General features: G+C 49.4%; 1 protein-coding gene across 2 annotated transcripts in view; it reads left to right on the top strand.

Moving 5' to 3' along the window:
* EXOC6B (exocyst complex component 6B) overlaps positions 1 to 16,332 on the top strand; it is a 332,472-nt gene extending 316,140 nt beyond the window's left edge. For both annotated transcript variants that reach the window (XM_053941959.1, XM_053941958.1), the window contains 2 exons: positions 1,137 to 1,249; positions 12,106 to 16,332. In XM_053941959.1, the coding sequence (XP_053797934.1) occupies positions 1,137 to 1,249; positions 12,106 to 12,232 (240 nt within the window). In that variant the 3' untranslated portion in view covers positions 12,233 to 16,332. The remainder of the gene's footprint in view (positions 1 to 1,136; positions 1,250 to 12,105) is intronic.
* Positions 16,333 to 16,708: the final 376 nt, after the last annotated feature.

Below are 16,708 nucleotides of genomic sequence, written 5' to 3'. Positions count from 1 at the left end.
GAGGAAAATAAGGATGGGAACAGTGTGGGAAGAGGGCATTTAGGGAACTTAGACTGTGTCCTCACAGGTGGGTGGAGAAGCCAAGTCCTCACTGAGATGAGAACATCCACATGTGAGGTGGGCATGGCAGCTCCTGGTTTTTCAAGAAAAATAAGGATAGGAACAGTGTGGGAAGAGGGCATTTAGGGAACATCCCTGACCCATGGGTCAGGGATGGATGTGGAAATGCTGGGGGATGGTTGGATTTGGTGACCTTGGAGGGCTCTTCCAAGCGGAATAATTCCGTGACACACAGCGAATCCGTGCCCTCGTGGGTGGGTGGAGAGGCCAAGTCCCCGCTGAGGAGATCCTCCTGTGAGCAGGACATGGCAGCTCCCGGTTTTTAAGGAAAACAAGGATGGGAACGGTGTGGGAAGAGGGCATTTGGGCGACCTGGGCTGTCGTTTGCCCGTCCCTCACCTGGCTGGGAGGAGCGGGGTCGTTTGTGGACACGAAGGGCTGCAGCTGGGAATTTTGGCGGTCTGGGACCGTCACGGATGGCCGAGTTAATCCCTTTTCCTTCCCCTGCTGCCAAGGCCTGGTGGTTTCTCTTACCAACGTCTGGAAAGCACCTGGGACTCCCAGCTCCGGCAGCTGCACTCACCCAGAATAACCCCCCGAGCTCCTCGGGGCATTGGAGACACTTCCAGAGCACTTGGAGGGTGTTGGGATGGACCCAGGGTGATGAGAAATCCGTGGGGAATGGTTAGAACGACGCTGGAGGTTCTCTGGGGACAGAACAAGTCTGTGGTGACTTTGACCCCAAAAGTTTCCTCCTGCCGTAGCTGAGAGTTGGGGTTGTTTGTCACCCACGTCCTCGAGGTGCCTCAGACCTCAAATCCCCCTCAAATCCCCAAAATCAGGGATCACAGAGCAGGAATGCTCTGCATTTACCAGTGTTAAATATTCCTAAATTAATGAAGAAGTACAAGCAAGTGAATGATGAAACATTAACAGAATAATACTAAACAAATGAATAAAGCCTGCACTCATTTTTTTATGGATAACTCCACCTGCCCAGGACCTCTGCCAGCTTCCAGGGAAACACCTGCTCCCTTTTCCTGCTTTTTCAAGCCCCGTTTGTTTTTCCTTTCCAGCTCCTGGACCTGTTCATCCAATGGGATTGGTCGACATATTTGGCCGACTACGGACAGCCCACGTGCAAGTACCTTCGCGTGAACCCCACCACAGCCCTCATCCTGCTGGAGAAGTGAGTGTGGCCCCCCAAATCCCGGGAGAATTTCCACCCCCATCTTGCTCTAGCTGCTCTTCCCATCCCTGTGGGCAAAGATCTCGGCCCTGGGTGGACAGGGGGAGCTCAGATGGAAAAATCCCATTTCATCCCGTTGACCCGAATCCCACACTATCCAAATCCAACGGCTTGGCTGCGGCTCCTTCTTTTTATTGGCCCTTCAGCAGAGTTTTCCTTGCCCTACCAGAAAATTTCGCTGTAAGGATGAACCTCCAGCTCCAAAATCCTTTGAAACGTGCTGGGCTGCAGGCAGGAGTGGCTTTCCCGAATTTTTCAGTGTTTGGGAGGCGTTTGGGCAACGCCATGAACAACTTTTGGTTGGGCAGTTGGACCACGTCGTTGCAGGTTCCCTTCCACCTGAGAATATTCTACATTATCCCATTCTGGTTCTGTATTTCTGTATTTCTGTTTCTTTTTATTTCTACGTTTCTATTTTCATTTCTATTTCTATATTTTGAATTGTATTGATGTATTTCTGTTTATATTTATTTCTGTTTCTATCTACTTTTATATTTATATTTCTATGTATTTATTTTAAAATTTATTTCTATTTCTATGTTTTTTCTATATTTCTATAGTTCTGTTTATTTCAATATTTATTTCTATTTCTGTATTTTATTTCTGCTTCTATATTTTTATTTCTATTTCAATGTTTCTATTTCTATATTTTTATTTCTATTTATTTCTGCTTTTATTTCTATTTCTGTACCTTTCTTTCTACATTTCTGTATTTCTGTATTTCTGTATTTCCATAGTTCTATAGTTCTACAGTTCTATAGTTCTATAGTTCTATTTCTATACTTTTATTTCTTTTTATTTCTATAGTTCTATTTATTTCTGGTTTTAATTCTATTTCTATATTTTATTTCTATTTCTATATTTCATTTCCTATATATTTCTGTTCCTGTATTTTTAACTATATTTCTATATTTCCATATTTTCACATTTCTAGATTTCTGTATTCCTATATTTCTAGATTTCTGTATTCCTATATTTCTAGATTTCTAGATTTCTGTATTTCTATATTTCTAGATTTCTGTATTTCTATATTTCTGTATTTCTGTATTTCTATATTTTATTTCCTATATATTTCTGTTTCTGAATTTTTATCTATATTTCTATATTTCCATATTTTCACATTTCTATATTTCCATATTTTCACATTTCTATATTTCTATATTTCTATATTTCTATATTTCATTTCCATATTTCTATATTTCCATATTTTCACATTTCTATATTTCTATATTTCCATATTTCCATATTTCCATATTTCTATATTTCTATATTTCTATATTTCTATATTTCTATATTTCTATATTTCTATATTTCTATATTTTATTTCCTATATATTTCTGTTTCTGTATTTTTATCTCTATTTCCATATTTTCACATTTCTATATTTCTATATTTCTATATTTTCACATTTCTGTGTTTCTATATTTCTATTCATTTCGATATTTTTATCTCCATTTCTTTCTATTTCCGCACATCCCTACATTTTCATTTCCATCTCTTTCCTATTCTCGTTCATTCCTGTTCCCGTTTCTCCCACGGGGTTCCGGGAGAGCCCCGATCCCGATCCCGATCCCGTGGGGCTGGAGGAGCCTCCGGGGCCCCCTCAATCCATCCTTTGAGGGCCGCAGTTCATATGCTCCGCACGGCTCCATCCCAAATCCTGGAGCGGTGCCGGGAACAGCGCCCGGGGCTCCGGGGTGGCTCCCGGGGGGCTGTGCCGGGCCAGCAGCGAGCCCGGAGCGCTGCGGGATTTGCCGCGGGCCCCGGGAAAAGCGGGATTTGCTTTGCCTGTCACCCCTGCCCGTGGTGGGTCTCCCAGATGATCTCCGCTGGTCCAGCTCCAAGCTGGCTTGGGAAGGATCCACTCTGCTCCTGCTCCCGGCAGACCTCCCAGGTCGTTTTCCAGCTGGTGGGACGGGGAACGAGCCAAAAAGTGGGAATTCAGCGTTTTCCGAGCGGCTCCTGGCACGGGCGCTGCACTGCTGGGCCCTGCATGGGCAGGAGGGGATCCTTGTGGAATCATGGAATGGTTTGGGTGGGAAAAGGACCTTAAAGCCCACCCAGATCCATGGGCAGGACACCTCCCACTATCCCAGGCTGCTCCAAGCCCTGTCCAACCTGGCCTTGGGCACTTCCAGGGATCCTGGGGCCTTGAATCTTCTGGAAGTGCGGCCCCAACCCTAAACTCGTCAGCCCCTCCTCGAGGAGAAGGAGAGACCCCAAATCACCTCACACTGCTCCCCGTGCTCTGATTCCATGGTTAATCCAAACCCAGCTGCATCCCTGGAAGTGTCCAAGGCCGGGTTGGACGGGGCTTGGAGCATCCTGGGGCAGTGGTGGCATGGGGGTGGCACTGGATGGGCTTCAAAGGGCCCTTCCAACCCTAATTATTCCCTGAATCTCTGGTTCTGCGGGTGGCCTCGGGGTGCTTGTGAACTTCGGGGTTCCCTCTGTGTCACCATGGTCCAGCCCCTCTCCACCAGAGGAGAAGAGCGGATGTCACGGCACCGCAGGACACCCCGAGGGCCCCAGTGAGGGACACGGGGACTAAACGGGGTTTAAGAGGACGTTTACACCTCGTGGCGTTGTTTTTATACCGGAATTTTATGGGCTGTGTTATCCCTGGGTTATTTGGGGCCGTGGGTCAGGGATGGGTGTGGAAGTGCCAGGGGATGGTGGATTTGGGGACCTTGGAGGGCTCTTCCAGCCGGAATAATTCCATGATACACAGCAAATTTGTGACCGAGAGGTGAGAGTTTTATTCAGAGCTAACAGTAAAATGCTAAAATAAAGGGATGCCCAAAATCCGGGAGCTCGGCCATGCAGGGGAACTGAGGCAGGCAGTGAGCTGGGATCATGGCAGAGGCTGGGAAGGCGGTGGGAGAGCAGGAGAGCAGCTGCAGACTCAGTGGTGTTAAAATGTCACCAAACCCCAGCCTGGCTCATTTCATAATGTCATAAAATCGTGGAATGGGTTGGGTTGGAAGGAACCTGAAGGATCATCCCATTCCCACCCCATCCATGGGCAGGGACACCTCCCCCTGTCCCAGGTGGATCCAAGCCCAAATGTCCAAGCTGGCCTTGGGCACTGCCAGGGATCCAGGGGCAGCCACAGCTGCTCTGGGAATTCCAGCCCAGCCCCTCCCCACCCTCCCAGCCAGGAATTCCTTGCCAAGATCCCAGCCCAATCTCCCCTTTCCCACTGGGAGCCATTCCCTGCCTCCTGTCCCTCTGTCCCTTGTCCCCAGTCCCTCTCCAGCTCTCCTGGAGCCCCTTCAGGGACTCTGAGCATTCCCTGGATTTTTCCCTTCTCCAGGGGAACATTCCCAGCTCTCCCAGAGCAGAGGGGCTCCAGAATTTTGGAATGGGTTGGGTTGGAAGGAACCTTAAGGATCATCCCATTCCCACCCCATCCATGTTCAAGGACACCTCCCAGTGTCCCACGCTGCTCCAAGCCTCAGTTTCCAGCCTGGCCTTGGGCACTGCCAGGGATCCCCTCTGAGGGTCTCTGTCCATCCCCCACGAGCTCTCCCGAGGCTCCTCCACACCCGCTGCCTCCCATCCCGCCGGGAATTCCGGGGGGAATTCTGAGCGGGGCCGGCTCAGCCTGTAACCTGTTCTCCTGGTTATCTGTGTCCCTTATCACCGCCGTGTCTCTCTCTCTCCCAGGATATCCCGGGTGTAAGTATGCGCTCGCTCGGGCTTTCACCCTCACCTGGCAGGGCCCCGATTGTCCGCTCTCAATGGAGCCCGAAACGCTGGAATTGCAAAGTGCCTCTGGAGCGGGGCCCTGCGCAACCCGATCCTCCCAAATGCACTAATTAGAGCTAAAAGAGGAGCTTTTACCCCGCTGCTTTCTTCCCCTCCCGGATTAATTGAGACAAAGCTCGGCTCTCTCCGAGGTGGTGTTTGTTGACAGGGGTGGGGACAGCGCCGAGCTCGCCTTTCCCTTCCTTTCACTCCTAATCCTGGGACCGGCTTCCAAACCCGCGGTTATCCCGAGGCTCTGCTTGGAGAAATAGAACCGGGGAGTTGCAGAGCCCATCCCCAATCCTGCAGGATTTTCTGTCCTGTAGGCAGCTTAATTAATAATATTTAATGTCTCAGTGCTTGCACCTTCACGTGGTGTCTGGGAATTCCAGCAGCTCCCAGACTTTTCCAGATCCACTTCTGTGGGTTTGTTAATGGTGCTCCCAGTTATCCCAAAACTCTTCTCAGGGAAAAAAATCCCCATGGATCTGCACAGCCCAACCCAATCCTGCAGGATTCTGTGTCCTGCAGGCAGCTTAATTAATTAATAATAGTTAATAGCTCAGTGCTTCCACCTTCACATGATGTCTGGTAATTCCAGCAGCTCCCAGACTTTTCCAGATCCACCTCTGTGGGTTTGTTGTGGGCGCTCCCAGTTATCCCAAAACTCTTCTCAGGGAAAAAAATCCCCATGGATCTGCACAGCCCAACTCAAATCCTGCAGGATTCTGTGTCCTGCAGGCAGCTTAATTAATTAATAATAGTTAATAGCTCAGTGCTTCCACCTTCACATGATGTCTGGGAATTCCAGCAGCTCCCAGACTTTTCCAGATCCACCTCTGTGGGTTTGTTGTGGGCGCTCCCAGTTATCCCAAAACTCTTCTCAGGGAAAAAAATCCCCATGGATCTGCACAGCCCAACTCAAATCCTGCAGGATTCTGTGTCCTGCAGGCAGCTTAATTAATTAATAATAGTTAATAGCTCAGTGCTTCCACCTTCACATGATGTCTGGGAATTCCAGCAGCTCCCAGACTTTTCCAGATCCACCTCTGTGGGTTTGTTGTTGGCACTCCCAGTTATCCCAAAACTCTTCTCAGGGAAAAAAACTGTGGATCTGCAGAGCCCATCCCGAATCCTGCAGCATTCTGTGTCCTGCAGGCAGCTTAATTCATTAATAATAGTTAATAGCTCAGTGTTTCCACCTTCACACGATGTCTGGGAATTCCAGCAGCTCCCAGACTTTTCCAGATCCACCTCTGTGGGTTTGTTGTGGGCACTCCCAGTTATCCCAAAACTCTTCTCAGGGAAAAAAACTGGATCTGCAGAGCCCATCCCGAATCCTGCAGGATTCTGTGTCCTGCAGGCAGCTTAATTAATTAATAATAGTTAATAGCTCAGTGCTTCCACCTTCACATGGTGTCTGGTAATTCCATCAGCTCCCAGACTTTTCCAGATCCACCTCTGTGGGTTTGTTGTGGGCGCTCCCAGTTATCCCAAAACTCTTCTCAGGGAAAAAAATCCCCATGGATCTGCACAGCCCAACTCAAATCCTGCAGGATTCTGTGTCCTGTAGGCAGCCTAATTAATTAATAATAGTTAATGTCTCAGTGCTTGCACCTTCACGTGGTGTCTGGAGATCCCAGATGTTCCCAGATTTTTCCACATCCACCTCTGTGGGTTTGTTATGGGCATTCCCAGTTATCCCAAAACTCTTCTCAGGGTTAAAACTGTGGATCTGCACAGCCCAACCCAAATCCTGCAGGATTTTCTGTCCTGCAGGCAGCTTAATTAATTAATAATAGTTAATAGCTCAGTGCTTCCATCTTCACATGGTGCCTGGAGATCCCAGCAGCTCCCAGATGTTCCCAGACTTTTCCAGATCCACTTCTGTGGGTTTGTTATGGGCAATCCCAGTTATCCCAAAATTCTTCTCAGGGAAAAAAAACTGGATCTGCACAGCCCAACTCAAATCCTGCAGGATTCTGTGTCCTATAGGCAGCTTAATTAATTAATTAATATTTAATGTCTCAGTGCTTGCACCTTCACGTGGTGTCTGGAGATCCCAGATGTTCCCAGACTTTTCCAGATCCACCTCTGAGGGTTTGTTTGGGGATCAGGGCTCCACCTGCAATCCCTTTCCATCCTGATCCAGAGGTTTATCCATCCAGCTCCTTCCCAGTCATCCCAACGCAGCCCAAGGTTTTCTTGTGTGGAATATGTGCTGCTTCCAAAACATTCCATGGACCTGAGCAGCTCCCATGGGGTGGGAGATGGCCCCAGAGGTGCCGGGATGGAAAAGCTCCAAATTCCCGGTGTGTGGAAGGGCTGGGAAGAGCTTTCCAAAGGTACAGATCAACTTCCAGCACCTCTGATGTCCCTCTGGAAGCTGGGAGAGCTCCCAGCCTTCCTGGGGAAGGGCTTGGAGACCTCCTGGAGCTGTTTGGAGCTCCAGGGGAGGATAATTATCCCCAAATCCACAATTGCAGGACCTGGGCGACTCCAAACTCCGCTTCCCGCTGGCACAATCGCTCCCTGGTTCTCCTGGAGGAGCAGCTGCCAACCTGCTCCAGCTGAAAAATAGGGAAAACCAAACAAATCCCGATTTTTGATGACTGGAAGTGCTCCAAGCTCTCCCGTTCCTGTTGGGAGAGCAGCTCCGTCTCTGGTAACCCCAGTAAATTCCCCTTTGGATAAAGTTGTTATCCTGGATTCCAGTTCCAAGCCTGGTGTTTTTGGGAACATTTCAGATTCCCTGTGGTTCTTCCCAGGAAGCTGAAGCCTGGAAAACCTTGGATGTTTGTTTGTGTTCCGGAACTTTGGAGAGGTTGGGGTTGTGCTCAGTTGACTCCAGACCCTCGGGATGATCCAGTGCCAGCTTCCCACGGATCATCAGCACCGTGTCCTTGTCACTTCAGCGCTTCCTTTAGGTCCCCACAGCCAAAACCTGGGATTATGGGATGCATCCAAAGCCCTCAGCCTCTGCCAGATCTGATTTGCCCAGAAAATCTTTTACAAATTGGGATAATTCAGAAGAGCCGAGCCCCAGCAGGTTGGATTTTGGGAGGTTGTGCCTTCAGGAGCTGCTGGAAGGTTGATCCTGGTGGGATTTTTTTTTCCCTTCCCAGCACCCTTGGGCAGTGTCCCAAGCCCTGTTTCCCCCAAAATACGGATCTGGGAATGCAGGAGTGCATGACACCCCCCCGCTCCCCCAGCTTTTCCCCCATCCCACCTCCTGCTCTGCTGAGCTCTGGATTTATGGAGACCTCCTGGAGACGCCGTGCTCCTTCCAAACAGCTGGATTCCCTCCTGGAATGGAAATTATTCCGCGTTATATTTAATATAAATTTTATACATTTATATAATTTATATTTTTTTATTCATCGGGAAAAATGGGATAGTGGACGGTGCCCCTGCCGAGGCCAGGGGGTTGGAAATGGATGGGATTTAAGGCCCCTTCCAACCCAAACATTCCGTGGTTCCCTGGAATATTTTATAAAATTTAAATTCACGACTCCAGACCTTCCCAGCCTCCCCTAAAGCAGCATCTCGTGCATGAAATTTTAAGTAAAAAGCCTTAATTCTGTGGATTCCGTGCTGATTTTCAAATTTCCTCCTCAAATTCCATTGCTGCCACAGAAGGTGACATGGGCATGGAAAATTCCCTGTTTGGAAGAGGGAGGATTTAGGATTTCCTGCATTTGGGAATTAGGGAGAGACCCCAAAGTGGCATTGCTTTGGATTAAAGGGGTTTAAAGCAAAAACACATGAAAATTAAAAAAAAAAAAAAAATTGGTGTAGAGCCTGGAAATTCCGTGTCCTCCTCTCTGAGCACTGGATGTTCCCAATCCCTGTTCCATAACCTGTTTGTGCTCCGTGCAGGATGCAGGACACCAGCAGGAAAAATGTTTTCACCAAATTCCAGAAAAACGAGTGGGAACTGGGAGACCCAAAAGTGGCATTGATTGGGATGAAAAATGCCCAAAAAATTGGTGTAGAGCCTGGAAATTCCATGTCCTCCTCTCAGACCACTGGACATTCCCAATCCCTGCTCCATAACCTGTTTGTGCTCTGTGCAGGATGCAGGACATTCGCAGGAAAAATGTTTTCACCAAATTCCAGAAAAACGAGTGGGAACTGGGGAGACCCCAAAGTGGCGTTGGTTGGGATTGGAGGGGTTTAAAGCCAGAAAAATTCCCCAAAAATTGGTGTAGAGGCTTGAAATTCCATGTCCTGCTCTCAGACCACTGGACATTCCCAATCCTGGTTCCATAACCTGTTCATGCTCCGTGCAGGATGTGGGACATTAGCAGGAAAAAACCATTTTCACCCAGTTCCAGAAAAACGAGTGGGAATTGGGGAGACCCCAAAGTGGCGTTGGTTGGGATTAAAGGGGTTTGAAGCCTGAAAATTTCCTCAAAAATTGGTGTAGAGGCTTGAAATTCTATGTCCTCCTCTCAGACCACTGGACATTCCCAATCCCTGCTCCATAACCTGTTTGTGCTCTGTGCAGGATGCAGGACATTCGCAGGAAAAATGTTTTCACCAAATTCCAGAAAAACGAGTGGGAACTGGGGAGACCCCAAAGTGGCCTTGGTAGGGATTGGAGGGGTTTAAAGCCTGAAAAATGCCCCAAAATTTGGTGTAGAGGCTTGAAATTCCATGTCCTGCTCTCTGAGCGCTGGACTTTCCCAATCCCTGCTCCATAACCTGTTTGTGCTCTGTGCAGGATGCGGGACACCAGCAGGAAAAATGTCACCCAGTTCCAGAAAAACGAGTGGGAATTGGGGAGACCCCAGAGTGGCCTTGGTTGGGATTAAAGGGGTTTGAAGCCTGAAAAATTCCCCAAAAATTGGTGTAGAGCCTGGAAGTTCCATGTCCTCCTCTCAGACCACTGGACATTCCCAATCCCTGCTCCATAACCTGTTTGTGCTCTGTGCAGGATGTGGGACACCAGCAGGAAAAATGTCACCCAGTTCCAGAAAAACGAGTGGGAATTGGGGAGACCCCAAAGTGGCGTTGGTTGGGATTAGAGGGGTTTAAAGCCTGAAAAATGCCCCAAAATTTTGTGTAGAGCCTGGAAATTCCATGTCCTGCTCTCTGAGCGCTGGACATTCCCAATCCCTGTTCCCTAACCTGTTTGTGCTCCGTGCAGGATGCGGGACACCAGCAGGAAAAAACCATTTTCACCAAATTCCAGAAAAATGAGTGGGAATTGGGAGACCCCAGAGTGGCATTGACTGGGGTGAAAAATGCCCAAAAATTTGATGTAGAGGCTTGAAATTCCATGTTCTCCTCTCAGACCACTGGACATTCCCAATCCCTGTTCCATAACCTGTTTGTGCTCTGTGCAGGATGCAGGACACCAGCAGGAAAAACATTTTCACCAAATTCCAGAAAAACGAGTGGGAATTGGGGAGACCCCAGAGTGGCATTGATTGGGGTGAAAAATGCCCAAAAATTTGATGTAGAGGCTTGAAATTCCATGTCCTACTCTCTGAGTGCTGGACATTCCCAATCCCTGCTCCATAACCTGTTTGTGCTCCGTGCAGGATGCGGGACACCAGCAGGAAAAAACCATTTTCACCAAATTCCAGAAAAACGAGTGGGAATTGGGGAGACCCCAAAGTGGCATTGGTTGGGATTGGAGTGGTTTAAGCCTGAAAAATGCCCCAAAATTTTGTGTAGAGCCTGGAAATTCCATGTTCTCCTCTCAGACCACTGGACATTCCCAATCCCTGTTCCATAACCCGTTTGTGCTCCGTGCAGGATGCAGGACATTAGCAGGAAAAATGTCACCCAGTTCCAGAAAAACGAGTGGGAACTGGGGAGACCCCAGAGTGGCCTTGGTTTGGATTAAAGGGGTTTAAAGCCTAAAAATGCCCCAAAATTTTGTGTAGAGCCTGGAAATTCCATGTCCTGCTCTCAGACCACTGGACATTCCCAATCCTGGTTCCATAACCTGTTCATGCTCCGTGCAGGATGTGGGACATTAGCAGGAAAAAACCATTTTCACCCAGTTCCAGAAAAACGAGTGGGAATTGGGGAGACCCCAAAGTGGCGTTGGTTGGGATTAAAGGGGTTTGAAGCCTGAAAATTTCCCCAAAAATTGGTGTAGAGGCTTGAAATTCCATGTCCTCCTTTCAGACCACTGGACATTCCCAATCCCTGCTCCATAACCTGTTTGTGCTCTGTGCAGGATGCAGGACATTCGCAGGAAAAATGTTTTCACCAAATTCCAGAAAAACGAGTGGGAACTGGGGAGACCCCAAAGTGGCCTTGGTTGGGATTGGAGGGGTTTAAAGCCTGAAAAATGCCCCAAAATTTGATGTAGAGGCTTGAAATTCCATGTCCTGCTCTCTGAGCGCTGGACATTCCCAATCCCTGCTCCATAACCTGTTTGTGCTCTGTGCAGGATGTGGAACACCAGCAGGATAAAAAACCATTTTCACCAAGTTCCAGAAAAACGAGTGGGAATTGGGGAGACCCCAGAGTGGCATTGATTGGGATGAAAAATGCCCAAAAAATTGGTGTAGAGCCTGGAAATTCCATGTTCTCCTCTCAGACCACTGGACATTCCCAATCCCTGCTCCATAACCTGTTTGTGCTCCATGCAGGATGCGGGACACCAGCAGGAAAAAACCATTTTCACCAAATTCCAGAAAAACGAGTGGGAACTGGGGAGACCCCAAAGTGGCGTTGGTTGGGATTGGAGTGGTTTAAGCCTGAAAAATGCCCCAAAATTTTGTCTAGAGCCTGGAAATTCCATGTCCTGCTCTCAGACCACTGGACATTCCCAATCCCTGCTCCATAACCTGTTTGTGCTCCGTGCAGGATGCAGGACATTAGCAGGAAAAATGTTTTCACCAAATTCTGGAAAAACGAGTGGATATTGGGAGATCCCAAAGTGACATTGGTTGGGATTGGAGGGGTTTAAAGCCAGAAAAATTCCCAAAAAATTGGTGTAGAGGCTTGAAATTCCATGTCCTGCTCTCAGACCACTGGACATTCCCAATCCCTGCTCCATAACCCGTTTGTGCTCCGTGCAGGATGCGGGACACCAGCAGGAAGAACAACGTTTTCGCCCAATTCCGGAAAAACGAGCGGGACAAGCAGAAGTTGATCGACACCGTGGCCAAGCAGCTGCGTGGCCTCATCAACAGCCACCACTCCTGAGGGGCTCCGGATCTCCTTCCCGCAGCCTGGACTTCGGGAATCTCGTTGGGAGAGAAGATTTGTATTTTTTTATTCGCCTGGAAAGTCTCCGCGGAGCCTCCCCCCGATGGCAAAGCCCTCCCGGCGGAACAATCCCGGGAAAAGAGGTGGTGGCAGGAGTCTCCTGGATAAACTCCTATTTTCAGGGGTTTAGGAAGTGATGGGAATTCTTGGAGCCTGGGAGAAGTTCACACCCGGACTGGGTTGTTGTTTTTTTGTTGTTTTTTTTTTTTTTTTGGTCAAAGCCAAATTGAAGGGATCATCCTGCCTTCCTTTTGTTAATTTATTCCCTTGGAAAACTGAGAAATCTGGGAAGAGCCGTGGGTTCTCTGGGCTGAGGGAAGAGGGTCACCCTGAGTGTGAACTGTGGTTTGGATTTAGGTAGGAAAAAGGGATTTCCCAAGGTTTTTATTCTCCTCTTTTCCCCCTCCACCGGGCTGATTTCCACGTTAGAGTGCAAATCCCTGGAATTGTGACCCTTTCCCACATGTCCATAACCATCCCTCAGCTCCACTCCGGGATTGCCAGGGGCTGTGGGATCACGGAGAAGGGTTTGGAGCGGCCTCCTTGATTAAATTTGGGAAGGGACAGCCAAAGGATAATCTGGGAATGTGTCCTGTGGCTGGGATGCTGCTGGACACATCCATGGATGGGGAGCGGGAAGGGATGGATGCTCCACAGGGATGGCGGGAAGGCACACCGGGATGTCCCGGTGTCCAGGAGGGGTTTTTTCCGTCTTTTCCCTGCTCGTGTCCCATCCTCCCTCTCCTCCTGATGGTTCCATGGGGAAAACTTCCCTGGGAAGTTTTGGAGTGGGATGCTGCTGGACACATCCATGGATGGGGAGCGGGAAGGGATGGATGCTCCACAGGGATGGCGGGAAGGCACACCGGGATGTCCCGGTGTCCAGGAGGGATTTTTCTCCTCTCTTTTCCATGCTGGTGTCCCATCTTCCCTCTCCTCCTGATGGTTCCATGGGGAAAACTTCCCTGGGAAGTTTTGGAGCTGGACCAGCGGGAATCTCCTGGAGCAGTGGGAGATTCCCCATGGAGCAGCGCTGCTCCAAAGAGCCTGTGGATAAAATTCCCCCTGTTCCAAAAGTCCCCAAAAATCCTCTGCTCAAACCAGGCAGCCACCAACAGGATTTAATCCCAGGATTCCAGTTCCAGAGGGGAATTTTTGCCCTTCTCATCTTGCCACCCTTTTGCCTCTAATTCCTCACATTATCCAGCCACGTTCCCAAACCCTCAGAGGGAATTCCTGGTGGTTGTTGCAGCCCTGAACTGCTGCTCCTGTGCCCATTCCCAACCCTCTGGATGCACTAATCCCGAGGTTTTTCCTTCCCGCCTTGCTCCTCAGCAATATTTTGGGGTTGGTTTTTGTTTGGAGAAGGTTCCTTTGGCTCAATCCCAAAATTCAACGGGAACTCGATCAGGAATGACCCCCTGGAGCTCTTGGGCTGTCCCAGCCATCTCCAGCTACAGGGACCAAGGGATTATTTTCATTAATAAGAGGGAAAATTGGTAATTCCTTGGCTGTGGAGAGGGATCGGGGGTTCCTTGTGAACTCCTCCTGGAGGGATATGGAAGAGGAACGACGGGAAAAGCAGCAGGTGAAGGAAAGTTGGAGTCAGCGTGGCCAGAAAGGGATTGGCTTTGGAAACAACCCAGAGCGGGACAAGGGATGGGAATTCTGGGAGTGGGATGGACGAGGAGCAGAAACCCCGGGACACAGGAAAGGGATTTTGTGCTGCCATCCTGAAATTCCATTTTCCCCTCCTATATTTCACTCCCACAAAAAAATCCCCAGCACAGCCGAGGTTTCCCAGGCAGCTCCCACCCTTCCCAAATCCACGCTGGGCTCTCCTTCCCATCTCCCTGAGCTGTAATTCCAGGAGCAGCGACCTGGGATGGGCGTCCTCGCTCCTTCAGGTTCCTTTTGGAAAAAACCAAGGTTGGGATCCTCCAAACCGGCTCCTGGCACTCAGGATTTGCTGTTGGGAAAGTCAAATCCGGCCAAGGGAGAGATTCTGGGAGTTCCTGATCCCGGGAGGTCAAGAGCCGGAACCGCAAGTCAGAGCCCGGGATGAAAAATGGGATTTTGGGACTCTGGTCCCAATTAACTTTTTGTTCCGAGAGATGTTCCATCACTTCCAAACAAAATTAATCTTTTAAACAGATTTCCCAAAAAAAAAAAAAAAAAGCCCTGGAAGACATCCCAAATCCCCTCTCAGTCTCTTCCTAATGATGGGTGTCCTCCGACACGGATGGAATTGCTTAGGAGGGAAAAGTCACTGCAGGGAATTTAAGAGGGGGGTGGGAAACAGGGGCAGGACCCAAATCCAAGATTTCCAGCTTCCCAGAATAAGTAATGCTGCTCTCACACCTCGCTCCGCATCCATTGAGCATTCCTTAGTGGATTTCATTTTTTTAAGAAAAGGAAATTGGATTATCCCATAATTTTTCGCAGCTCCGGCAAATATATTCTAGCACCAATGGGAAAAAATTATATTAAAACTCAAATTTGGCTTCCCAAGAAGCTTCTTTCCTTCTTCAGGAGTTGTCAGGCGTTCCAGGAGCTGGGAATAATCCCATAAAAGGTGTCCAGAGTGGGAATTTGCAGCCCAACCCATCCATAGGATGTTCTCCCTGAGCCATCAACACCTGGCAGGTGGGAAAGAAAGGAGGGGTTTTCCTGGGAGGTGGGAAAGGAGGGGTTTTCCTGTTTTTTTGGGGGGTATTCCTGGGGCTGGATTTCTGGAGTTCAAGGCAGATGCTCCCGGTGATTTTTGCACTTTGTTCCAGATCCAATCCCAGCTCCCGCTCGGATGGGGACGGGAGGAGTTGGGATGATGCTGTTTTGGGCTTGGCAGCTTTGGGGAAGGTGGAATTTCAGACGGGAGCTGTGGGAAGGGTTGTGGTGGCCCCAGATTCCTTGGAAGTGAGGCTGGGATGGAGCTGGGGCCGCTCCGGGGGCATCGCTGCTGTCACGTCCCTCGTGCCGATGTTTTGGGATCGAATTCCAACCAGAATCCAAATCCCAGGCAGAGATTCCTCACCCTTGGGTGTCTCCTGCCTCCGCTGGGCTTTTCCCGTTGGTTCTGGGTTGGGTTTGGTGCTTTTTAGGGCCTTGGAGGGGTTTGGAGCATCCAAGCACCATCCCACGGTTGGATTTGTGTCCCATCCCTGGGCGCCGCAGGATTTTTGGGATCTCTATCCCGTTTTTCCTACAGCTCCACAGGGCTGGAGACCCCTCGTATCCCCCCCCCCGGCACGATTCCATATTTATCCCACTGCTGGCAGCTCCAAGGGAACACAAATCCCATCAATCCCATCCCAAATGACTCCGGGATGATCCCAGCTCTGCTGTCCTCTGGGAACGCCGTGGATCGGCGGGAAGCGACCCGAACACACCGGGATTGGCTGGGATTCACCCCAAAAATGCCAGGAGGGAGCTCGGGGGGAGCTCAGGGGGGAGCTTGCTTCACCCCCAAAGCTGCTGCTCCAATCTCCAGCCCCTCTCTCTCTTGCCCCCAGGGCTGGATTTGGGAAGCTTTTCCCAGAGCTGGGATCCATCCCCACCTGCAGCTTCCCGAAAATTCCATGGGAAGCTCTGGAATCCTGTCCTATCCAAGCTGCTCCCTGCCTTGGCTCATCCCTCAGATTCTGTTTTGCCAGGAAAACCCCCCACACTCCCATCCCACGTCCCATCCCTCCCTGTCCGCCGGGGTTGCCTTTTCCCGTTGATTTTGGGGTGGAAGGAGCTGATTTTGGGAACCGAGGTGGTGAAAACAGCTTTTTTTGCACAAGTCGTTGCACAATAAGGGGAAAATTTAGCAAATTAGGTTTAACTTTAAAGGGAATTTTGTTGTTGGTTTGTTTTTTTTTTTTTTTTTTCCTTAAAAGTCGCTAGCAGAGCTACTGATTCCAAGAGGAAAAAGAGCTGGAATGGTTGGAGAAAGGACTGCATGGTTTACAGGTTCAATTCTGTTAGAAATTAGCATGTTGGACATTTATCCTGGTGTAATTCCAATTAAACAAATACAGCATTTAACTGTTTCATTAATGCCTCGTCTGGCTCTGTGCATCCCTGGGGGAAAAAACCTGACCCCTAAATCCCATCAAGGATAAAATTCCACACCCCCTTTGGACACCTGGCTGCTGGAACACCCAGGTTTATGGGGGATCCAAGGGGAAGAAAATCCCTGGATGAGCATTCCCTCATTGCCCTGAGCAGAAGCCAAGTTTTGCCCAAATTTGGGGGGATTTTAATTGGTTTCTATCAAAAAATTCCTCCCTGGGAAGGTGGGGAGGGGCTGGGTTGGAATTCCCAGATTTGCTGTGGCTGCCCCTGGATCCCTGGCAGTGCCCAAGGCCAGGCTGGAATTGGGGCTTGAATCCACCTGGGACAGCGGGAGGTGTCCCTGCCCATGGGATG

Source organism: Vidua chalybeata, chromosome 4, assembly GCF_026979565.1.
Source record: "Vidua chalybeata isolate OUT-0048 chromosome 4, bVidCha1 merged haplotype, whole genome shotgun sequence".
Classification (NCBI taxonomy): domain Eukaryota; kingdom Metazoa; phylum Chordata; class Aves; order Passeriformes; family Viduidae; genus Vidua; species Vidua chalybeata.
Note: the sequence above shows the minus strand (reverse complement) of the source record. Positions and strands in the feature narration are given on the sequence as shown.